The 25,681-nt window shown below is 36.0% G+C and overlaps 1 protein-coding gene and 1 long non-coding RNA gene across 2 annotated transcripts; both read right to left on the bottom strand.

Annotated features, from left to right (window-relative positions):
* Positions 1 to 1,865: 1,865 nt before the first annotated feature.
* On the bottom strand, positions 1,866 to 18,952 carry LOC144433064 (adhesion G-protein coupled receptor G6-like). The gene is made up of 19 exons (XM_078121375.1): positions 18,832 to 18,952; positions 17,606 to 17,948; positions 17,125 to 17,222; positions 16,504 to 16,633; positions 15,921 to 16,097; positions 15,352 to 15,528; positions 14,615 to 14,724; positions 9,596 to 9,869; positions 9,186 to 9,333; positions 8,821 to 8,970; positions 8,519 to 8,635; positions 8,121 to 8,169; positions 7,748 to 7,860; positions 6,973 to 7,100; positions 6,501 to 6,763; positions 3,665 to 3,734; positions 3,037 to 3,419; positions 2,703 to 2,777; positions 1,866 to 2,069 (listed from the first exon to the last, which is right to left on the bottom strand). Exons 1-19 carry the CDS (start codon positions 18,950 to 18,952, stop codon positions 1,951 to 1,953), a joined length of 3,045 nt encoding a protein of 1,014 aa, XP_077977501.1. The 3' UTR covers positions 1,866 to 1,950.
* Positions 18,953 to 19,927: 975 nt separating this feature from the next.
* Positions 19,928 to 24,329, bottom strand: LOC144433459 (uncharacterized). The gene is made up of 3 exons (XR_013480769.1): positions 24,176 to 24,329; positions 21,116 to 21,406; positions 19,928 to 20,000 (listed from the first exon to the last, which is right to left on the bottom strand). It is a non-coding gene; the product is annotated as an uncharacterized LOC144433459 (long non-coding RNA).
* Positions 24,330 to 25,681: the final 1,352 nt, after the last annotated feature.

Genomic DNA, 25,681 nt, shown 5'->3' with positions numbered 1-25,681 from the left:
TGAGAACTACATGGTGGAGGTTGATCTGTGAATGTTGCGGATCAATGCACTATAAAGCTTAAGGTGGCCATAGATTGCATATCCAGCAGATCTTTTGAGAAGATATATACGGTTGTTGTGCCGGTATAAGTCCACTCCTGGGGCAGTAAGTTTTTATCAATGTGAGAAATTTAAAGAAAGTATTGTACATGTGTATTTAGTTTTTCAGTGTGGTATTAAGAAAATTGTTACGTGTACAAGAAACACAAATTATGTTATTTATAAATTAACATTAAATGTGACATTTAATTTTATGTAAACACTTTTATAATATTACACGTCTAATGATTCATTCCTACGAAGAAAGAGTTTCCCTTTTTGCCAAAAAATACAAGTTTAACCGTTGAGTCACACACAAAATAGAGTGATAAGATAACTGATGAAAAGTCTAATTAACCCACCTTTACCCTACATTTACCCTACCTGTGACCAAGTATATGTAACCACCATCTCTGTCCAGGGGTAGTACAAAACGCAGTACCACTTTTGACTGTCTATTTCCCCAGCAGGGGAGAGATCACCCTGGGTAAACCAAGTCAAAAGGTGGGACTTCGTCTCATACTCCCAGCAATTTATACATCCTCTGAACAGAAGTTGTCAAAAAGACCCTTTTGTCCATACTTGATGAAAATAGACGGTGATCATCATACAACAGATATGGTAAATACGACATACAACTAGGGACAAAATATATGTGATGGTCTACACTTGATTGATTTCAATACCACAATGTACATTGACAATAGTGTACATATTATAAAGTACAGTGTACAACTCAGGTTACATTCTAACCAATATATCAATATCACAGGTATTCATTGTCAACAGACATGGGTAACTAATTTTCTGTTATGTTCTTTTATGTGTGAAGAGTCGTCGATGTGGAAATCTTGCCAGAGGGCGTGAGAGAACAAGCTGGTCCTTATCACGAATTACAAGTTCAAAGGTCAAATTGAAATAACTAACTGAAGTCATGTAAATAAGTCATAAATAAAATGAGAAAAAAACATAAAGAAATAGAAGAGACAAGATGAAGTCTTAAAAATTGATATGACACTGCTTAACATAATTTCATATATATGTCGAATGTAGCTATCTTTACTTATGATTAGTCTTCCAATTTTACAAACAGTGGATATCAAATGACTATCGAAATGTAAGTAAAGTGTACACAAATTCGACTTTACTATGGCTAGATATGTTGTATTTGAAAAGTAGTGAACGAGGCCATGCTTACTGCACCAACCGTTGACATCCCTATGTATCCTGATATATGAACAACACAAATATTTCGGACAATTCAGAACTACTAAGTATATTTTACTTCAAACTAGACTGGTCTCTCTCCACCCTCTCTGTCTGCCTGCCAGCCAGTCTGTCTGTCCGTCCGTCCGTCCGCCCGCCCAAACGCCCCCTGCCTCTCTCTCTCCCTCCCTCCCTCCCTCCCCCCCCTCTCTCTCTCTCTCTCTCTCTCTCTCTCTCTCGCTCCCCTCCCTTCCGCCCCTCTCTCTCTCTCTCTCCCTCCCTCCCTCCCTCCCTCCCTCCCTCCCTCTCTCTCTCTCTCTCTCTCTCCTCTCTCTCTCTCTCTCTCTCTCTCTCTCTCTCTCTCTCTCTCTCTCTCTCTCTCTCTCTCTCTCCCTCCCTCCCTCCCTCCCTCCCTCCCTCCCTCCCTCCCCCCCTCCCTCTCCCTCTCCTCTCTCTCTCTCTCTCTCTCTCTCTCTCTCTCTCTCTCTCTCTCTCTCTCTCTCTCTCTCTCTCTCTCTCTCTCTCTCTCTCTCTCTCTCTCTCTCTCTCTCTCTCTCTCTCTCTCTCTCTCTCTCTCTCTCTAAATGTGATATTCTGTCTAATTATGGACATTGATGGAACGAGTAATATTGCCAAACAGCAGCGTCCTCCTACGTCATATTCTGTTTAATCTGAGTTAATAGTACATTCGTGTGTTGTCGTTGGCTCTGTCTCTGGTTTGAATGTTGACAGGAAGCTTCCACTTCTTTTACAATCTTGACCCGGTTGCTCTTCAGTTGACGACACTGTAAATTACATAAATTTTTGGTCAATTAATGTCCAGCAGATTGTCTGAGAACGCTTTGAAATACAAAGTATGATAGTAGTAGAGGCGTAAGAACTAACCGCTCGGTCACCGACAGCCACAATGCATTGCAGAAGATTTAGACATGTTACAGCAATAATGTATTTAGTTCAAAGATATTTCACAGGAAAATAGAAGTCTTTTTGTCGTCAAATTCTAATTCTACATGACATCAGTCGCCATGTTTCTCATGATTTTTTTTTTATATATCTTAGAACACAAAAGTTTTGTTTTTTTTATCTCTGTGGAAGCATCTTTTGCTGCATGCAACGTACGCGTGATGGTGTAGACATCCATAAATAGAACAAGTAACTAGTGAGAGTCGTTATCGATCGGCGAAAATGGCCCTTAACTTCAAGTTCATTCTAATTGTATCTTAATAATTCTTCTTCTCTCAAGAATTGAAAGGGTATCATTTCGTGTAAATTTGTTTTGGTCGCTGAGGATGAATAGGAATATCTCCTGTTGGATAAAGAAATTAATCTGTTGTGCATGCATGTATTACTTTTGTTTAATCCATGCATCTTGTTTGCTTTTGTCCTATGTCATAATTATTACATTGTATTTTACATACCGATGTTCAGATCTGTGTCGACTGTCTCACTAACATGGTATTTTGACGTTGACATTCCAAAAGATCGCTTCCTACCTGTGACAAGAAGATATTGTATAAACGTGAATCTACAATTTAGTCCGATAATCAAAAGGATAAACGATTGCATCATTCGGCCACTGGGGGCGCTGTTTGGCCGAATTATCCATCGGCAATTTCAGTATAACTCATCCTGGACTATGTGTTACTTGTATAACTCCATTTTCTCGTTTTAGTGACGAAACGTTTGTGTTATGCTTGGTTGTCATGTAACTGCAGTCGTTACAGCTGTTTTAAAACAGGAATAGAAACTTACCAGCCATATATCTATCTTTTCGGAATTTACAAAATATCTCTTTCCATTTATTTTGGACTTCCTTCTTCAAAGCACAGTGGAATATAAAAATAAACAATCCCTGCAGGGAATTGAAAATGGCGAAGAGATACTGGAATACCAAACTGGCGATATCACGGATAGCAAAGATGGCTAGCATCCAAGTCAATCCTAGAAGCACCATAAGTCCAATGGCAGCTCTCAGCTGTGCTGTAACGCTGTATCGAATGTCTGCTGTCAACGCTTTGGAGTTTAGACCGTAAATTTGATTGATAACAAGGCAGTAAATGATTGTGTTGAAAATAAGTGTTAACCCGAATGGGGTTAGGAATGCTCCATAGAAAGCATATCGCGATAGCCAACATCTGAAATTGACATAAGAAAAATAGTTTAACAATAATTTAAAATAGGGAAAATGGGAAACTGAAAATTGGAAAATGGAAAATTGAACACTATATAACATGCGTAAGGTCACATTAAAATACTATGTCAGAGGTATATAGTATAGTAGTCTTCTTATATGGTGGAAACTAAAAAGCGCGAGGGTTTTTGAGTTCCAAGAACACACGAGGTTACTCCCATTAAGTTTCTAGAATACAAAGTTACTCACATTCCGTTGTGGAAGCCATAATTATTGACGTCCACCGACAACGTAACAACCACAATCAGTAACGGAATACCTGAAAATCAAAAAAAAAAATCAAAATCAAAACCAAAACCAAAATCAAGGTAAAAATAATTAAAACTAAACATACCTTGACCCTGTGTGGTTGCAAAGACTTTGGATATATTAAGATGAATTAGACAGAGGAGGGGAACGAGAATCTCAAGGATAAACGTGATATGTTTATAAGTTATCATTTCCTATTGCAAACATACACTAAGAAGTGTTCTTAGGCTTAACGTCCTCACAGCCTTCGGTTATCAGCTTCACTTCGCCTTACACTTTAAGGGAGCGTTCAGTTTTTACGATAGGTGTTCTGGCAAGGAAAGAGGAACTGCAGCTTTGTTTTTTTTTAATATTTTTTTTTTTTGCAATTCAAGCAAGTGACTGGGACCATTCTTGTTAAATTTGGGTAAATGGATTGAGTCACCGACACAGTATGATACATGAATTTAAGAAAGTGGTGTTGTATGGAATGCCAACACTGTCTTATGTGGTAGTCTTATATCTCTCTTCATTTATCACTTGTCATTATACATATATCACTAATCAACATACATATATCACTCTTCAATATAATATCACTCTTCAATATGCACATATCACTCTTCAATATACATATATCACTCTTCAATATACATATATCACTCTTCAATTACACAGGGAACTTAACCTTTCACACCCCTGTAACATTCACATACCTAGGACAGGGTTGTGCCTGCTGTACCAGCTCAGTAGAGCCACGGGGGCTGTAACAGCTCTGACCAACACACTAGGTGTAACCGTGATACCTAGATTTGCGAGATGTGTAACTGGTATGCCAACATCAATGTAACATAGATGTGAGAAATAGCAATGCGGCATAGTTTTCTTTACAATACCCATGTATAGGAACTTTTTCCTACAGCCATGTACCAGCTCTGTTAGCATATAGCTGTAACAGAGGTATTTCTCACATCCATGTACCAGCTATGTGAGCAATGCTAGTCAGATATGAACAAAGGGGTTGCTACAGGGTATTATTCCACCATAGCTGTTACATGTATGTGTACAACTGTGTGCTAGGTGTGCAGTACACAGCTTTGGTACTGGGATGTACAAAACAGTCGTGGCACAGAGGTGTTATTCCACATCCATAAAACAGGCTTATTTTTCACAACCATGTACCAGGGCTGTGGAAAAATATGGCCTGTAATGGGGCTGTCAGGCACACAGCTGGTACACAGTTGTGCTCTTCTTCCTAGCACTAGGGTGTGGTCACATCCTAGCACTAACCCGAGGATGTACACATCCAAGTGCTAGGATGTACAAGGTTCCCTGTGTATCACTTGTCTGTATACATATATCACTCTTCAATACAGACATATCACTCTTCAATATACACACATCACTCTTCAATATACACATATCACTCTTCAATATACATGTATCACTCTTCAATATACACATATCACTCTCCAATATACACATATCACTCTTCATTATACATGTATCACTCTTCAATATACACGTATCACTCTTCAATATACACATATCATTCTTCAATATACATATATCACTCTTCAATATACATATATCACTCTTCAATATACATATATCACTCTTCAATATACATATATCACTCTTGAATATACGTATATCACTCTTCAATATACGTATATCACTCTTCAATATACATATATCACTCTTCAATATACATATATCACTCTTCAATATACATATATCATTCGTCAATATACATATATCACTCTTCAATATACATATATCACTCTTCAATATACGTATGTCACTTCAATATACACATATCACTCTTCAATATACATATATCACTCTTCAATATACGTATGTCACTTCAATATACACATATCACTTCAATATACATACATGTATATCACTCTTTAATATACGTATATCACTCTTCAATACAAACATATCACTCTTCAATATACACACATCACTCTTCAATATACACATATCACTCTTCAATATACATGTATCACTCTTCAATATACACATATCACTCTCCAATATACACATATCACTCTTCATTATACACGTATCACTCTTCAATATACACATATCATTCTTCAATATACACATATCATTCTTCAATATACGTATATCACTCTTCAATATACATATATCACTCTTCAATATACATATATCACTCTTCAATATACATATATCACTCTTGAATATACGTATATCACTCTTCAATATACGTATATCACTCTTCAATATACATATATCACTCTTCAATATACATATATCACTCTTGAATATACGTATATCACTCTTCAATATACGTATATCACTCTTCAATATACATATATCACTCTTCAATATACATATATCACTCTTCAATATGCATATATCATTCGTCAATATACATATATCACTTTTCAATATACATATATCACTCTTCAATATACGTATGTCACTTCAATATACACATATCACTCTTCAATATACATATATCACTCTTCAATATACATATATCACTCTTCAATATACGTATGTCACTTCAATATACACATATCACTTCAATATACATACATGTATATCACTCTTTAATATACGTATATCACTCTTCAATATACATATATCACTCTTCAATATACATATATCACTCTTCAACATACATATATCACTCTTCAATATACATATATCAGTTGTGTGGTTTAATTACTTATGTTGCATCGACAAAAAGCAGACAATCCAGGTGTGAAACACCTAATGCTTCATCAAAGGAAACATTCTCCACGAACTATTTCTTACTCACCCCAACCAATTACGCACAGTTTGATTATAAAATGGCTAATGTAGGTTTCGAAGACTTTGACTAATAATAGAAGGTACATATGGGTAGCTTCTAGTGCCATCCATGCCATCACAGCCAATAGAAAGTAATGTAACAGCACGGCTGTTGTCATGCAAATTGTGGTATAATCCATCACTATAGCACCAATCAGAAACAGCAGCAGTACCATGAATAACGCGAAACACAGATTAAGGAGGATTTTGGTTCCCTTGTCCTTCCTTTTCCTGAAATGTAAAAATAACCTAATTTAAGTATTAAAATTATTAAAATTAAAGAAAACAATTAAAAATAATAGAAGTCTATTACGTACCAAAATGAAAAAAAAATCACGAATTAATTTTAAAAACTGCATCCTTAAAGTTAATAAAAAAAACATTATTTGCAATTTCTTCCAAACTAAGAATTTGAGTAATCAAGTTAACTTGTTATTTACCTGCAAAAGATCGTTGTCGCCATGGTAACAGCCAATGCTAACAAAGATACTGCACATCCAATGAGAGATATGATAGATAATGCTTTCTGGTTGGTTGGATCAATGTCGTTGGCGTTGTTATATATGTCCTGTGAATATTGGAATCAACAGGAAGTGTGTTAATCAACAATGTATATTCTATCAATATTTGACTATGTAGGAAAAACATAGTAAATATATAACCATTATTTGTCCATACGTTTAGACTGTAAGATACGTCTTGTCACTCCTCCCTCACCGGCTTGCTCTGTGAAAGAGGTTGACCTATGTGTGAGGGCGCCCCATCACGACGTGCCTTACATATAAGTTATCCATACTTCTATTCCACGTGTCTAAATCGTGTTCAAAACTCAAACAAAATTATGACTAGTAATAAATTAATCAAAGATATCGAAAATACACAATTTTTGAAATAATTTTACTCAACATTGTAATTTCGGATTTTTTTGAAAGTTTTCTCGGTTGAAGAAAAGTAGTAGAGCTATAAGTAAATTAAATTTTGATAAAATATTATTTGTTCAATAACAACCACGTATATTTATTATCTAATATCTAACAGCTTTATTGCATGGCATTTATAGTTTAAGTATTAAATTTCACATTATGAGTTGTGAGAAGTACTAAAAATTTTAATCATACAAATAAAACTGTGAAGGTTTCGTGATCACTCTCTTTAAATACATTCATTGCGTAGATACAACAACTGTAAGAAAGCTGTCAGACGAATGAAACTTACGACAAGCAAAGCAAAGTTAGTGAGGTGGTTACATTCACACACTGTCATGTTTGGTTTCTTTGTACTATCACTCGACACTTTGCAACCCTCAGTTGACCAGCCACCATTTTTATCTGAAAAGAAAATAAAGAAAAGTTATAATTGAATCAAACAGTGTATCAAGTGTTATTTCGACGTGACATTTCACTTTCACTTTTCTTATGTAGCTGGTACTGCGCCCCCAACACTCCTTGTTGACATTACAATCGTAATGAGAATTGGTGATGATTTGAAGAAATATACAAAAGGTAACTAGCTAATGAAAACATCGAATGCTTACACAGTCAACGTTGGAGATGGGAGTATTTACCTTTACGTGCATAACGTTACTTACCGTTTAAGGAGACGTCCCAGAATACACAGCGTATTGTACCTAAAGGTTTCTGTAAGAGAACGGGCATTTGAACTAGTGTAGGAGTTATCAAATAGACACTTAAGAACAAACACATAAACTGAGCAGATCTCTAATTAATTAATTTCACTCGCTCGCTCACTCGCTCGCTCACTCATTCACCCACCCACTCACTCACTCACTCACTCACTCACTCACTCACTCACTCATTCACTCACTCACTCACTCACTCACTCACTCACTCACTCACTCACTCACTCACTCACTCAACCCAAACCAACCCAACCCAACCCAACCCAACCCACAAACTACCCGCCAAAGTGTTAATGCATCTAGTGCAATATACATTGTTTGAGGTCAATTAAGTAATTATATCTTACCCATTTCTGGTGTGTCAGAGTGATTTCTATCGGCTCGGTTAACTTTGTTATTTCTAGTTCACCTACACTGGCTGATATCACATGACTGAATCCATCAGGTGTCGAATTATCAATTGCCTTTCGTGAAAAACAAAATGAAATTACTGATCTCTCTCTCTCTCTCTCTCTCTCTCTCTCTCTCTCTCTCTCTCTCTCTCTCTCTCTCTCTCTCTCTCTCTCTCTCTCTCTCTCTCTCTCTCTCTCTCTCTCTCTCTCTCTCTCTCTCTCTCTTTTAAAATCGTATTTTGAAATTCACAACATACCTTAAACAGTGAATTAGTTTTATATAATATGAACTGAATTCTGGTTAACAGGTTACCATTAACGTTGTCTAGCAACGATGGTGGTAGCTTGATAGCCGATTTAACATCTTCATTTTCAACCACCATGTCATCCTCCACGGAAAATGTGGTCTGCAAAAGATGGACCAGGTAAAAAAGTTATAAAATTACAACGTAGGAAGCTAGACATGCAACATGTATATATGTCAAATCGTGATATATGTTGGTTCTTTCTATCGTTCACATTTTTTGTCTTTTATCAAGCTATTAAATGGAAATAAGAATTGCATTTTTCTAAAATGAAAGTAATTTGTTATCTGGATTATATGAACAACTATATTATGTACCTCTCCATCAGAAAAGCCGAAAGTAAGTCCTCTATATGTTGCAGGGTTTAGATCGGCTACTGTCATTGCTAAGTTGTTGGTTTCTATGGTAGCTGAGATGTTTTCAGGCCTGATATCCAATGAGAGTCGTTCAACTGCTTCTATCAACCTAAAAGAGAAAAAATATGTTCATTATAACAACTATCATGAATTTAATATTCGTAACTAAATTTGAGTTGTCAAAACTGAGCACCCATTCATGTGATAGAATTAGTACGGTCTCCGTTATATATTTTGTCGTAATATTGATTTGACTTTCATATTAGGTAGCTATTAAATTTGACACCGATATTATGTAAATTTGGTATATCCGCCACGTCACTTAAATGAGTAAATTCATCCTAAATCCATTGTAACCATGACTACAGTACCTTGTAGCTACATTGTGTTCTTTTTGACCAGTAACAAATACGTCAGTATCGACACCGAATAAATTGTCAACACTTTGCAAGAGATTGCGAACGACTTCTTCGTCTGTCCCGTCTTCTACATCGTCTGCTTGCATTATTCCACCTTGTTTCCCATGTTCTATTCCATCTAGAATATTCCATACAACGTTTACTGCTTGAGATAAGTCGTCTTCTTCAAACTGTTCAGCGTTCGATGTGATATCGTTCAATGTTTCGGCACAGTGTCCAACCTTCTCTATTGAGTAAGATATTAAAGACGAGTAAACCTGTTAAAACAACATCTCATGCTCACAACCGTCTGTTTAACTGTCTGTCTGTCTGTCTGTCTGTCTGTCTGTCTGTCTGTCTGTCTGCCTGCCTGTCTGCCTGCCTGTCTGTATGTCTGTCTGCCTGTCTGTCTGTGTATCTCTTAATTACCCCCTCGCTCCATCCATGCATGCATCCATGCATCTATATATCTATCTATCCAACCATCCATCCATCCGTCCATTCATCCATCCATCCATCCATCCATCCATTCATCCATCCAGCCACCCTTCCACCCACCCATCTACTTGTCTGTCTGTCTGTCTGTCTGTCTGTCTGTCTGTCTGTCTGTCTGTCTGTCTGTCTGTCTGTCTGTCTGTCTGTCTGTCCGTCCGTCCGTCCGTCCGTCCGTCCGTCCGTCCGTCCGTCCGTCCGTCCGTCCGTCCGTCCGTCCGTCCGTCCGTCCGTCCGTCCGTCCGTCCGTCCGTCCGTCCGTCCGTCCGTCTATCTATCTATCTATCTATCTATCTATCTATCTATCTATCTATCTATCTATCTATCTATCTATCTATCTATCTATCTATCTATCTATCTATCTATCTATCTATCAGCATCACATGCCTACGTACTTGTCCAACGTCGTGAGTATCAATACGTGCCTATAACATACGGCCTGTTTACAAACCTACATTTCAGGTTAAATTTATATTAAAATTATTCTTAGATATGATGTACTGCTTAATCCTACGATAGCACTTCTAATATTACATTGACATGTATTATGTATACAATATAGTATACATGTACAAAGCGTAGCTGAGTTGTGTATTTTTTTCCAAACGACGTGTTTATTTTACGTACGACTGTCGATTTCTCAGGGTGACTGACAGGATTAGCACATCTTACCCCTTGCCAAACTTGGCGACGATAACGTATACAGAGACACACACACAACATGCAATTTCCCGTGATCACGCAACGAATAACCAGATCAAGATTCACAAGCCTGTTGACTTCACATTAAGATATGCGTAAAATGCGTTTTAGAATGGTTTAATGTTTCTTTATGAACACCTCATAAGATATACTTTAACAGTTATGTTCTTGAAATGTCCATAACTTATTAATTTGCAGTCATTAAGAGGGTTCAATAGTTCAATGTAAGATCATAAAAAAAAAACCTCTTTTACTTTTGGGGTGGGGTCTTTTGAGCCATTTTAATTCTCATCCTACAAAATCGTTTTACTTTTAATGGATGTTTTCTACCCCAAAATTCCAATATTTCTTTTAAAATGTCAAATTGAGAAAAGGAAAAAGTTTTGCTTTAGTACATGCGTGGAACTAAAAAAAATGTCAGCAAAAGAAATATTTGTTTACTCACTACATACTGGCTTTATATATTTATAGCACTACATACTAGCTAATACATACTGGTTGTGAAATTGATTATGTGGTTTGAAGTGATTTTCATTTTTGGCCTATTTAATTAGAACGGGGTGGAGAGGGAGGTCGGAGGCCTGAGTACAAAAATTTAGTTTCTTTATCCTACATTGAACTATTGAACTCGCCCTTAATACATTTATGGTGCGAGTATTGTAAGTCATTTTTGAATCTTAGCTCCAGCTCTTTTCCTCCGTAGCGAAGATCCCTTGGTAATTATAGTATACTATTCTGGAATGTGATTTGTACGGAAGCGTATTAGTGCCAAGTTGTAAGGAAAAAAATAAAATTTAAAATCTCGTAATTACGAGATTTCAATTCTCGTAATTACGACTTTTTTCTCGTAATTACGACTTTTTTCTCGTAATTACGAGTTTTCAATTCTCGTAATTACGACTTTTTTTCTCGTAATTACGAGTTTTCAATTCTCGTAATTACGACTTTTCGATTCTCGTAATTACGACTTTTCGATTCTCGTAATTACGACTTTTCAATTCTCGTAATTACGACTTTTTGATTCTCGTAATTACGACTTTTTGATTCTCGTAATTACGACTTTTTGATGATACATGTGGTAAGCCAACAACAGTTAGTAGCAAGTCAGTTATCACACTGAGCGCGGAATTTAGGAGTGAACCATTTGAGTTTTGGGATTCCCAAGGTCCATATTTAGAAGGGGGCCCTCTCATTATCAAATATGTAGTATTGTTTTGTTTTTGGTTTGCTGCGGAGGAATGGAGTTAGAGGTAACATGGAAAATATAAGCAATCACATCAAAATAGTCACAGCCTTAAAATTCGGAAAGTAACTTGTTTTATGCCATTTTCTTTGCCCCCCCCCCTCCATCAAGTAACTTTACCCTTATATAGTACTACATTCTAAGCGCTTTCAACGAAGTGCATAACACGTATTTGGAGCTTGCGCCTTGCTGATCAAAAATAGGTCACATGCTGCCATTCATGGTGATAAAACATCGTTAGACGCCACATGTTTTATACGAACATGAACTTTACTAATATATACATGTTTTAGATTTTCATAATAATCACAGGTTTAATTCTCCGAGTCGTAATTACGAGAATCGTTCTAAACTTTTTGATTCTCGTAATTACGACTTTTCGATTCTCGTAATTACGACTTTTCGATTCTCGTAATTACGACTTTTCGATTCTCGTTATTACGACTTTCTGATTCTCGTAATTACGACTTTTCGATTCTCGTAATTACGACTTTTCGATTCTCGTAATTACGACTTTTCGATTCTCGTAATTACGACTTTTTGATTCTCGTAATTACGACTTTTCGATTCTCGTAATTACGACTTTTCGATTCTCGTAATTACGACTTTTTGATTCTCGTAATTACGACTTTTCGATTCTCGTAATTACGACTTTTTGATTCTCGTAATTACGACTTTTTGATTCTCGTAATTACGACTTTTCGATTCTCGTAATTACGACTTTTCGATTCTCGTAATTACGACTATTTGATTGTCGTAATGACGACTTTTTGATTGTCGTAATTATGAAATTATGATTTTTTATTGTTTGTTATTTTTCAATTTTTGAATTGTTCAGACACGAATCTTATAATTTTGATGTACTAAGCAAATGTACTATAGAGTGTTTGACACGGTAACCGGTTTGTATGATTTGATTGCGTTTTTCGTTTCTTTAAAAAAAACTCGAGTGCATTAAAACAGCGAAGAATATTCTTTCATTATATATCGGCAAAATGAATCAATAATGGATTTGAAATTGAAGAAAATAGTATTTACCATCTGATATTTGGTAAAATTCACAACTTTAGTTTAGAATTTTCTTCATTAAGGGTAAATCAGATTTATACGGTTTTGAAATTTAAAATTCAATAACGTGGCACCGTAGGTCGTTCGATCAATTTTGAAAATGTGTGGAGACCTTTTCCACGGTTGATAAATACTTGAATATATGTATTTGGTATGGTATAATAATATTGGTTTGAGGGTCAGTTAGCCAAATGACCGGTTTGTCGAGGTTATTGACCCTGGTATATCAGGGTGTTTATAGTAGGAAGGCATTGGCGAGACGTCCCCAGATAGAAACTTTATTGATCCTTCTTTTAAGACGTTTCGGACCGGCCGTTAGGTCCTTCATCAGTCGTAATCCTGTCTTGTATTGGACAGTTTCCCTACATCTTCATCATTGGATATAAGTTGGAGTTGTGTCCGAAATTCAGCAGAATATCTATATGTTTAATATTGGACTCCAATTATTTGAACAAATTCTTTGCTGATGACGAATTCTTGTTGTTCTGGAATTCTTGTTTTGTGTTTATTATTTGGCTAAGTTCATTGACAGATTGCCTGTTTAAACATTGCAGTGAACCTACTAACTTCTTGTTGCATCAAGTATATGTGTGTACATATGTGCACACGTTATTTCATTGCCATTTCTTTTTTTAACCTATAGGTGTTATGTAATTTCACTGGACTTATATTAGAGTGTTCAGTTCACCTTAAATGTACTTACTACCCGATGATCGGGTGTTGTTGAGAACTCAGCTGTTGCTTATAACATGAACTTAAAATGGCAGTGCGATTTTTCCAGTTAGATATCAACTTACCGGAGAATTGCGACGTAATTACGAGAATCGAAATGTCTTTACGATTCTCGTAATTACGAGATTCAAAAAGTCGTAATTACGAGAATCGAAAAGTCGTAATTACGAGAATTGAAAAGTCGTAATTACGAGAAAAAAGGCGTAATTACGAGAATCGAAAAGTCGTAATTACGAGAATTGAAAACTCGTAATTACGAGAAAAAAGTCGTAATTACGAGAAAAAAGTCGTAATTACGAGAATCGAAAAGTCGTAATTACGAGAATTGAAAACTCGTAATTACGAGAAAAAAGTCGTAATTACGAGAAAAAAGTCGTAATTACGAGAATTGAAATCTCGTAATTACGAGATTTTAAATTTTATTTTTTTCCTTACAACTTGGCACTAATACGCTTCCGTAGATTTGTGCATTGCTATGTTTTAACATAAATTCTACATGTCGAAAACAGGTATATGGTTTCACTTCATCAACAAAGATCAAACCAACTCAAACCTAAAATCACGGTTTGTCTTACCCTATCCACTCAAGATAAGACTTCAGCAGCAGGGAGGTGGTTATCACCCGCTGAACAAACTTCACAGTGTTTCAAATTCCACCCCAGTATAGTAGATATGATTTCTAATCCCGTACATGTCAAACACGGTGTCAACGTTTTCTGAGCTAAAAGATATAGATGTAATTCTGGTATACTTACCTGGAGGTATTTTTATTCTTTCTAGGTTTCGTAAACTTTGAGTTGGCGTGGTTGTTGACAGTGTTGTCCATTGTGTAGTTGTTTTACCTCTGTCACTAGAAGTATCAGGGCTGTCAACATTTGAGACTTTATGGTTAGAATTCGAAAGATTATGCATTCAAAGATTTAGGTGTATATCAAATAAAAGACAAAAGCTCGCTGAGTCATAAACAAAAACAATTATATACATAAACAGTCAGACAGACGGACGGACGGACGGACGGACGGACGGACGGACGGACGGACGGACGGACGGACGGACAGACAGACAGACAGACAGACAGACAGACAGACAGACAGACAGACAGACAGACAGACAGACAGACAGACAGACAGACAGACAGACTGACTGACAGAGACGGCTAGACATACAGACACAGACAGAAAGACGGACGGACAGACGGACGGACGGACGGACGGAGAGACAGACAGACAGACAGACAGATAGACAGACAGACAGACATACAGACAGACAGATAGACAGACAGACTGACTGACAGAGACGGCTAGACATACAGACACAGACAGAAAGACGGACGGACAGTCGGACGGACGGACGGACGGAGAGACAGACAGACAGACAGACAGACAGACAGACAGACAGACATACAGACAGACAGGCAGACAGACAGACTGACAGATAGACAGACACAGACAGACAGACAGACAGACACAATAACAATCATCAATATACACACTTTTCCACATTGTTTATTGTTGTCGAAGTTCTCATTAAGGTCTCTCTAGCAGGCATTGAAGATATCACATCGTCAAAACTGCCTCGGTATGATGTACTCGGTTTGTGTGTTGCAGTGTCTCTTGACAGTGTTGTAAGTTGTGTAGCTGTGACTTCTTTCTTTATAGTAGAATTAGAACTGAAAATAATAAAACTCTACAATTAGAAATAACTTAGAATAGATTTTCTCTAAACTTTCAAATGTAGAGCATCTATAAATGAATGTGTTCTTATGCAGACGAGACAGACAGACATACAGACAGACAGACAGACAGCTAGACAGACAGACAGACAGACAGACATACAGACAGACAGACAGACAGACAGATAGACAGACAGATAGACAGACTGACTGACTGACAGAGACGGCTAGACATACAGACACAGACAGAAAGACAGACGGACAGACGGACGGAAGGACGGACAGACAGACGGACAGACAGACAGACAGACAGACAGATAGACAGACAGACAGACAGACAGACAGACAGACAGACAGACAGACATAATAACAATCATCAATATACACACTTTTCCACATTGTTTATTGTTGTCGAAGTTCTCATTAAGGTCTCTCTAGCAGGCATTGAAGATATCACATCGTCAAAACTGCCTCGGTATGATGTACTCGGTTTGTGTGTTGCAGTGTCTCTTGACAGTGTTGTAAGTTGTGTAGCTGTGAATTCTTTCTTTATAGTAGAATCAGAACTGAAAATAATAAAACGATTAGAAATAACTTAGAATAAATTTTCTCGAAACTTTCAAATGTAGAGCATCTATAAATGAATGTGTTCTTATGCAGACGTGACAGACAGACAGACAGACAGACAGACAGCTAGACATACATACATACATACATACATACATACATACATACATACAGACAGACAGACATGCACGCGTGCACAGACAGACATGCACACACACATGTGCATAAACACACAAATACGCATGCACACACACACACACAGACGTATTCATATACAAAGGTCGACCTGCAATGGTGCATTGATTGTCGTGGTCATATTTGTTCTGACAACTGTCTTTAGCACACTGGACGTCAATTTTGATGTCAACAATTCATCATCTAAACTTATGACATACGTTGTTGTACCTTGCAATTGATTTATTTGTTGACGTATTGTTGTTTTCAATTCCACAGTTCGGTAAAGCGGATTTAGTTCTTTGGGGCGCTGTTAACATCGATGCTGCTGTGTCGTTCTGAGACGCGTTGGTCGCTAAATCTATAACGATAATCAATTAAGTTTCAGTATAACAACAAGACTGACATTTCAGGTTTTGAAACCACAACATTTTTTTAACACTTGTTTACTTCCGGTTACCTTACCCCACCTAGTTTTTCACGCCGACCCTAAACTTTTTTAACGTATTCGAGAAAAATAATGATAAAATCGCGAAAATCGTGAAGTCTCGCAAGAAATAGTGGGTACCTAAACTGACATCAATTTAAAAAGACAATATAAAACTATTCTTCCAATCTGAAATGGTTGTACATATATGATAGGAAGAAATAAACAACACAGAGACCATTTGGAAAAACAATGGAAAACCTGAACTAGACACTCTTAAAATAAAATCTTAAAAATCACTCGAATTCCCATAATAATATTTAATCACAAGAGTTTAACTTTCTTTCGATTATGTTCTGTACCGGTATTAAAACTACAAAATATCATGTTTTATGAAATATTGGCAGTATATATATATAGCTTACCGGTATCATTACTTTCAAGTTGACAAATAAATGGTCTTCTTTCCGTACAATTCAGTCTATCAAGTTTGAATATTCCTGAGTTATCGTCTTGTTTTAACCTTAAGAACATCATATTTTTTTAAAGAAAAAGAGAAGAATTAACAAACTGTCGACATCAGCTAAAAACATTGACTACGTTAGATTCATCATTGGTCATTGTTTGCGCTTAGGTAAACATTCGTTTGTATGATAATATCAGTGACATATTTAAAGCGCACAAAATGGCGAATCGTTCAGTTTACTGCACATCGAAATAGTTTATAAAACATTAATCTACGTACTTCTATAAAACAGTTTACTTTAATATCAGATTATGTCAGTACTTTTCAATTGCCCGTCGAAAATGTTTCCTCGGCTCGACAACTGAGAAGAGTCTGTCAGGTTTATACATCGTTATAATGTGTGTGTGTATATAACTTGTCATTTTAATTAAGATCTATACCTTAATATACAGCATTGGTTCATATCTGCTTGTTTGTTCGGCATATTGTACCACGAAGCGTTGTTGCCAGTTACGGTATGGTTGTTCAGCCAACTAAAATATCCGTCAGACGAATTACAACCAACCCAGTATCCCTTACTTCCCATCGCCCTCAGAATTGGGTTATATGTCAATGTTGTACTTATGTGTTTCCGGGTATCGTTTTCTTCGATAATAGCGAGATGAGAAAAATTCACAGCTTCATCAACATCTTCAAGCTGACTACAGTATTTGCCGCCAGTATCCCAATCACGCTCTGGGCAGGTAACTACCAGGTATGTATCGTTGGCGACACTAATATTATCTACTCAAGTAGGAATTTAAAAAATACAAACGTTAAAATAATGCGTTGCAAACGGGTTCTGGTAATGTGTCTAAGTCTACCAGTAGCCCCCCCCCCCAACTAACCGCAGTAAGAAATACATTTAGTTCCCATATCTTATTTACAATTATTTCATAACACATCATTTGCATTTATTCATTTGCTCAGACCGTGTTACGTAGTATAGACCAGTTATATAATAACACTTGATAGCAAGTGCAATATCACGATTTATTGCCCACCCAAGTGATCAATATTACTGTCATGACCACTAGGGTAGGCAATGAATCGTTACATTACCCGTATCAATCGTGTGTTATTTATTTTATTACACCGAACAAAATCTGTGTCAAAGTTGGGTTGTCAAAATGAACGTGTTACCACTGAAAATATTACCATTTCAGAAATGTGGATGCAATCAAATTTACCGTTGAACAAATTTTGAAAAACCGATAAGCTTATACTGGGAGCTTACTGCACTTAGCCTGTGATTTTTATTGTACGTTTATTGTATCTGCCGATTATTCTGCATACTATTTACTTTCCATGGCTAAACATGGGGTTTTACTTGTGGACGCGAACGACCATGTTATGTATAGATTGTATGCGCAGACGTTCGATTTGACGTCATAGGACAACATCACAGCACGAGAAAGGGAAACATCAAAACATATCGGGCAATATCACTTTTTTTTAAAGAATATTGTATTAGTCACTTAGACTTATTAGACTGTGGGTTACCCAACACAGACTGTTTTCCGAGGGTGAATTGAATATATGGAAACAGTCGGTGTTTGGGTGACCAACAGGCCGAATTTAGAATTCCAACACAAATAAATCGGAATAAATATTCTATAACACTTACGTCTACATGGAGAATTAAAATCGTATTCGGTGAGATCTGAGAATGTCCTGCTTTTGAGATGTTCTGGTGAGTCACACACTGCAGAGTCGATATTGATGGTATCATTTTGTCGATTTTTCATTTTTTTCAAATGTATTAACTCACAATCGCAGTGAAGTGGATTGTGGGCCAAATCCCTGGAACAAAGATCAGATATGAACTGAATGCCTTTGGTAAGGGTAAAACCGTGTATTTTTGTTCCTACACACATCGTTGGAAAGCAAAATTCTGAATGACAGCTATTGTACATAATGTACCCCTTAATTGGAAAATTAATTTTATGAAATTATATGAAATTTGAAGATTGCATACATAAGATATTGCCTAATTATCGAAATCATCAATTATGCAAATGAACTTATAAGATTGTAAGATACGTCAACAAACTTTAAAGGACAATTAAATGTAAAAGCTATTGTCAACAAAACTTCATAAGACAAGTATGCATTAGTTGATATATATACCAAATTATATGAAATCTGAAGCTTGCGGTCTTAAGATATTCCAATACCAAAAATCTTCATTTATGCAAATTATTCATTAAAGCTAAACAAATATGCAAAGAGACATTATAGAATATGTGTGCTTTGTTATGGTTGAGTCATGTACCAAATGTTGCAGAAATTGTAGTGTGTATTCCTATAAGATATAGCTTAATTACTGAAAATAAATAATTATGAAAATCACTCATTAAAACTGTAAGCCACATCATCAAACTTCATGGGCAATATGCGCTTTGTTTTGGTTAATGTATGTCCTAAATTATATTGAATTTGACGTATGCATTCCTAATATATCGCCTAATTACTAAAACACATGCACCAATTATATTCAGTTCTTGGTATTACCATATGGAAGATATTTAGCAAGTTTAATTAGAATCAATGCTGTACTTTTAGAGATATCGTATCCACAGACAGACGGACGGACAGATGGACAGACAGACAGACACTGACAGACACCAATATTTGACGAAGTTTATTGGTATTGTCGATGTAAGCCTTAGTCTAAGAATCAACTTTTAAGTTATAAGCAACAAAGCAGTGAATGATACTCACAGTAATACAAGCTGTGGAAGGCGATACAAGTCACCATATTTAACTGTTTGAATTCCATTCCCCGTCAAATTTCTAGAACGGAAATCGTACATATATGTATAAACACAATATATATATTTATATTATACCAGTATATTGATGGCGCAAATCGAGAGACCCGATTATCTAGACATCGAACTAGAGCGTCTAAAATGAGCGATAATGAACAGTGGACACACGTCCAAATGTAGATGTTCACTGTTCGTCTACGAACGTTGTAGTCCTTAGTGAACTCCGCGAATTTTCAGAGGAGGATTTTCTCAAAGAGACAATAGTTTATGGGAAATTATGAAGAACATTTCGAAAGCAACCGAGTTATCGCGGATTTGTACAAGTCATCGCCTGCTAATGTCAAAGCATGCACGCGATCGGTTGTACTTCTACTAAGTTCAAGCCTCGGCTGGAGTGGAAACAAGTCAGCGTGTCCTGTCATAAATATGAAGCAAGTGTAAGAACTTACACTGACCGGCTTATCATTAATCGAATAGAAATTTGTCGGCAATTGTCCTAGAGTATAGTATCATCAGTTATCAATCGGAAATGGAAATCCCCCAACCCGAAAATCTATTGATATAACTTCCAGTAAATACATTGTAACTATCAACCTGTCACCATGTCTATCTTCTCACTCCACTGAGTCGCGAAGCCAGCCGGGCACGAAGCATGCTGTATTCAAAAAACTACTTCAAGTTTATAACTTGAGTCAAACAGCCGGCAGGCCGTTTAGTCATTACTGCATATATATATATATATATATATATATATATATATATATATGTGTGTGTGTGTGTGTGTGTGTGTGTGTGTGTGTGTGTGTGTGTGTGTGTGTGTGTGTGTGTATATTATATTATATATATATATATATATATATATATATATATATATATATATATATATATATATATATATATTAGTTTCTCTGGAGTAGATATGCAATACTTTTCTATGTGCACGAAGGTTGTTATCACACTTGCGTTGAATCATAATTTGTAATCATTTGATTTGTCAGGATATTATATATCATATGATTACTGTGATCAAATTGTATACAATAATATGATCCGTCATCGTTTTCTCGTGTGAAAATGTTATCTTTTCCTTAGACTATACTGCATATCGTATGACCAATGTTTTTATTATATACTTACAATACGTTTGTACAGGATGGTACGTATTTAGGAAATTCTTGCAGTGCCCTGTTTTCACAATGGACGTGGTATTGGGTCCCATTTATGACCTCACACTTGCAAAGGTAGTCTGCAGCACTTTGATGGACTGAATCATTAGGTATTCCGTCACACATTTCGCAGCAGTCGGTTGCTACTACAGTGTCATTGTCGTTGGCGTGGCTACCAACTGTCAAATACTTGGTACATACGATGAAGAGGAACGTTAACGTTAACTGAATCATTTTCGGGATCGCCACACTTCTGGACATCCTTAAGAAGGAAGAAAAAAAATACCACATGACATCTTCACAAAGTCAATCCAATAAAGAATGGCAAACGAGCATGTGCTGACACCCCTAGCCTGGAAAACTGTAACTTCTTTTTTAGTAATCAAGTGTTACTCAACAATCGAAATATCATAATACTGTTGATGTTATTATCATTTCTCATTAAACGGGCCGTTGTACATAAAATAAAAGTATACATATTAAACAAGCGAAACCATACACGCCATTTAATATATACACACAAAGGGTCTTTTTAACATATTTTCTTTGAAGCAGAACTACGATATCTATCACCTTTGCGACATTTGAATTTTACTCTCATTATAAAGTTTCGGTCGATAAACTTACCAAGTTTCATTTCACTTTTGTAGGCAAAGGACTCTAAATAGCAGCTGACGTACGTAGTTTTGCTTCCATTTATTTGTTTTTAGTGACAATAGATTTGAAAGAAATACATAAATTTCACGCAGCGTATATCTTAAATTAAAATTCGGTAATTAGTCACTCAAGTTTACATTGATGACAATAAATAGATACAATTGAAGAGTTTCGTATGAATAGGGAATGTAATCAATTAATATAATTGTAATAATATATTCATGATGACGTGTATGATGTCGGAGGTTATTTAAGACTTCAATAACATACACTGCATTTAGCATTCTCCTGGGAGGGAGTTACGTGTATAATTTTAGGATGAAACATCAGAAATCGAAGTGCATATTGTGGTACACATTCATGTTCGAGCGTTAGTAGTATACTTGGAGGTAATCTGTCAAGTGGAGGTGCTGTATACAACCGTTCAAGCTTCAATGCAGAAAATACGTTTTGGAACTAGACTGCATTATTTTCATATCCTGAGATAATTATTGGTTTGTATGAAATAATAATTTAACGACTTTCGAAATGACTATTTGAATATGATGGTTTCAAGGCGAGGCAAGCTTTCTGTTGGAGATTCAATTAATTTAATTTTGCGTCAGCATCATAATCATGTAACTTACATTGCTGTAAATTGGAGGAGAATCATTTGAAATTATCCATTGGCATGGTAACCCGACGTATACACCATATACTATATCTGATCAATGTGTACAACGTACCCATGCATCATGAAAACATGAATTGCCGCCAAAACCGTAATTTATTTTTGTTTTTTTACAAGAATGGTGTACAATTTATGAATTAACAAACATATTTATACTAATATGATCTCAATGATGTGGATAATATTTATTGTGCTAGTGGAAAGATCAATACTTCAAATGTAGGATTCCAACTAAATTATTAGTTGTTGTTGTTGTTTTTTTGTTTTGTTTTGTTTTTGTTTTGTTTTGTTTTGTTTTGTTTTGTTTTTTTTGGGGGGGGGGGTCGAGCCATTTTATTTTTCATTCTACATATTTTATCTTTAATGGATCTGTTTTGTACCCCGAAATATATTTTTTGCTAGAGTAATTGCATGGCATTAAAATAATGTATAGTGTCAACAAACTGTTTTTTACTCACTACATAATGACTTCGTATTCATAGCACTAAATACCACTACATACCGATTTGAATTTGTTTGTGCTGTCTGAAACATTTTCAAGTTTGGGCATTTTATATAGAAGGAATGGAGGTGTGGGTCAGAGGCCTAACTGAAAGAATCTTTTTTTTTTTTTCTAGCCCACATTTAACTATTAATCTCCCTCCTAATTATATGATACTCCTATATATAACCAAAACGTTTAACGAGGGGATTTATATTCTGAACTATATAAAATGATCGTTTACTGTCGATAAAATCTTACTTCCATTTGCAATAAATCACGACTCGATCACAAAGAGGATCGGAAGGGGACACAAACCCGGAAGTAAACACAGTGGTCCTAGATAGACATGACTTTTCGAAAGACCTGCAGTGATAGAAATCTGTTTTGATAGAAATATGTTATAAATAGATAGATCGAGACATGACGTTACTTCCGTTTTGTTGCATTTATGCATCTAAAGAGAGACTTTGAAAACACGGCATTGTTTAATTTCCCTTTTTTGAGTGAAACATCACACATGCTATTGAATTTTAGTGATCTAGGATGACATCAGAGGTGAACAAACCGGAGAAATACCTACTATTAATTTTTATTTGTGAGCTTTTAGGTGTTATTTCTAATACAGAATACATAATAAAAATACACACATGTACAGTCACAGACAGACAGACAGTCACACACACATACATACATACATACATACATACATACATACATACATACATACATACATACATACATACATACATACATACATACATACATACATAAAAATACACATACACACACATTGATTTTCTTGTGTTGTTTGCCATAATAGTTTCGAAAATTCAAATATGGCATTGCGATTTCTTTATAACGTTCCTAATAGTACATAGATGTACGGCAAAGAGCCATCGTTAGGGTACAGTACGCTCAGTACGCACGCAACTGGACTTATTGTCAATCGGACTTAAAATTATTGACAATCGACAATACTATATCACACGGTCAGTATTTGTAACAAGAAACAAGAATATCGAGAGTGCGAGAGATTACAACGGTTAGCAGCGAGATTGCAACATATGAATCACACACACACACACACACACACACACACACAAAAATAATATATATTTTTACTTGACTTGAGAAATTACTTAACAAGAAGTTGTTCAACAAGCTTAGTAGTCGAAGTATGAGAACAGAATTACTGTAAATACAATGCAATGTGTACTTACCAATGGCCCAACAATTGTGAAGTAATGTCTCAGTTCTGTTGAGGTATTGCCAACTACTCTTCTATAGAAATATTTACATATAAACTTCTCGCTATGATATGAAGTTGCAGAGATAATATTTCACACTGTAATTAATACCGTATATTGCGAGATAACAAGTACTAAAAGACTTCGTGCTGTGCGCTCGTGTCGGACGACGCGCGACACTGATGACATGAAAGTACACAGGTCTTATGTTTCGACCGTCGTGAAAAAGGTCATTTGAATGATAAAGGTTCGTGATCGCAAAAAAAGGTCAGGTCTCTTAACGTCATCACGTGCACGTCGCCCCTAGATCACGCGTGACTTCTAATCTGTCCAAACTCTCTTATTCCTAAATTGTTGAATAATATTGGGAAAAGGAAACAGCTCAACGACATTAAATATTTACTTGACGCGCTCTGGTTTCGGCAAAAAACAAAATGCCCATTTTTATATATATCAATTTCCAACTATTTTTATTTTCCCTTTTACTTGAAGGACTAACATTACTTATCGAATTGTGCTGAAAAACACCTCGGAAGTCAGGTTTTGGATTCCGCTGAGTTACATTCTTGTTGAAATTGGAAAGTACGGGACACATGTACAGCTCACGACTGCAAATGCAATTACAGAATTACAGTCATTAGCCAGCTGTCCATATTTGACGTATCTTCTTGACGTTGCAGAATGATTTCTCGGCTCACACACATGCAGTTAGATTTTGGGTTAGCTGGTTTTTATTTTTTTATTTTTTTTCCAATTTCATATTTAGTGTACCCTCAACCGTGACTTAGTTACTTGTGTTAAGGACATCGTGACGTCACTATTATGTCAAGTGCCATATATAGTTTTCAGCTTATTTACATATTTACATATCATCAATTGCATAGTGGACATTTGTGTCATGTATGTTGTTGTTGTCATGTGGTTGTTGATGTACGTAGTTGTTGTTGTGTGTATGTATGTATGTATGTATGTATGTATGTGTATGTATGTATGCACGCACGCACGCACGTACGTACGTACGCATGTATGTATGTATGTATGTATGTATGTATGTATGTATGTACGTACGTACGTACGTACGTACGTACGTATGTATGTATGTATGTATGTATGTATGTATGTATGTATGTATGTATGTATGTACAGAAATAAAGAGCAACATTTTTAATTTTCCACAGCTGAGATTTATTTCACTTCCATTCCCAATTGTATATGTTAATACATGACATATATACACCACTCAAGGACATTGAAAGTGCTGATTTCTTTATTTATAAAATGACGATGATAATATCGCCCTCTGTCGGTTGCCCTCATCATCCCCAATTTGATTGTTTGGTTTTCAAATGCCTAACCTCGAAAAAACAATTATAAAACAAATCAGTATATTAATGTTGTTCACACATGTTAATTAGTGTCATTTACTAATATAGACATTTGCAACAACTTATCATCTGAAAACTAAATTTCGTGGTTGAG

The sequence above is a fragment of the Glandiceps talaboti genome, chromosome 3 (assembly GCF_964340395.1).
Source record: "Glandiceps talaboti chromosome 3, keGlaTala1.1, whole genome shotgun sequence".
Taxonomy (NCBI): Eukaryota; Metazoa; Hemichordata; class Enteropneusta; family Spengelidae; genus Glandiceps; species Glandiceps talaboti.
Note: the sequence above shows the minus strand (reverse complement) of the source record. Positions and strands in the feature narration are given on the sequence as shown.

What these genes read in the sequence shown, in the direction of transcription:
- LOC144433064 (XM_078121375.1), bottom strand. Translation starts at nt 18,952, where the DNA reads ATGAAAAATCGACAAAATGATACCATCAATATCGACTCTGCAGTGTGT. An exon ending in TTTTAATTCTCCATGTAGAC is followed by an intron (nt 17,949 to 18,831) that starts GTAAGTGTTATA and finishes CTACTTGAGTAG; the next exon opens with ATAATATTAGTGTCGCCAAC. An exon ending in AACCAATGCTGTATATTAAG is followed by an intron (nt 17,223 to 17,605) that starts GTATAGATCTTA and finishes GATGTTCTTAAG; the next exon opens with GTTAAAACAAGACGATAACT.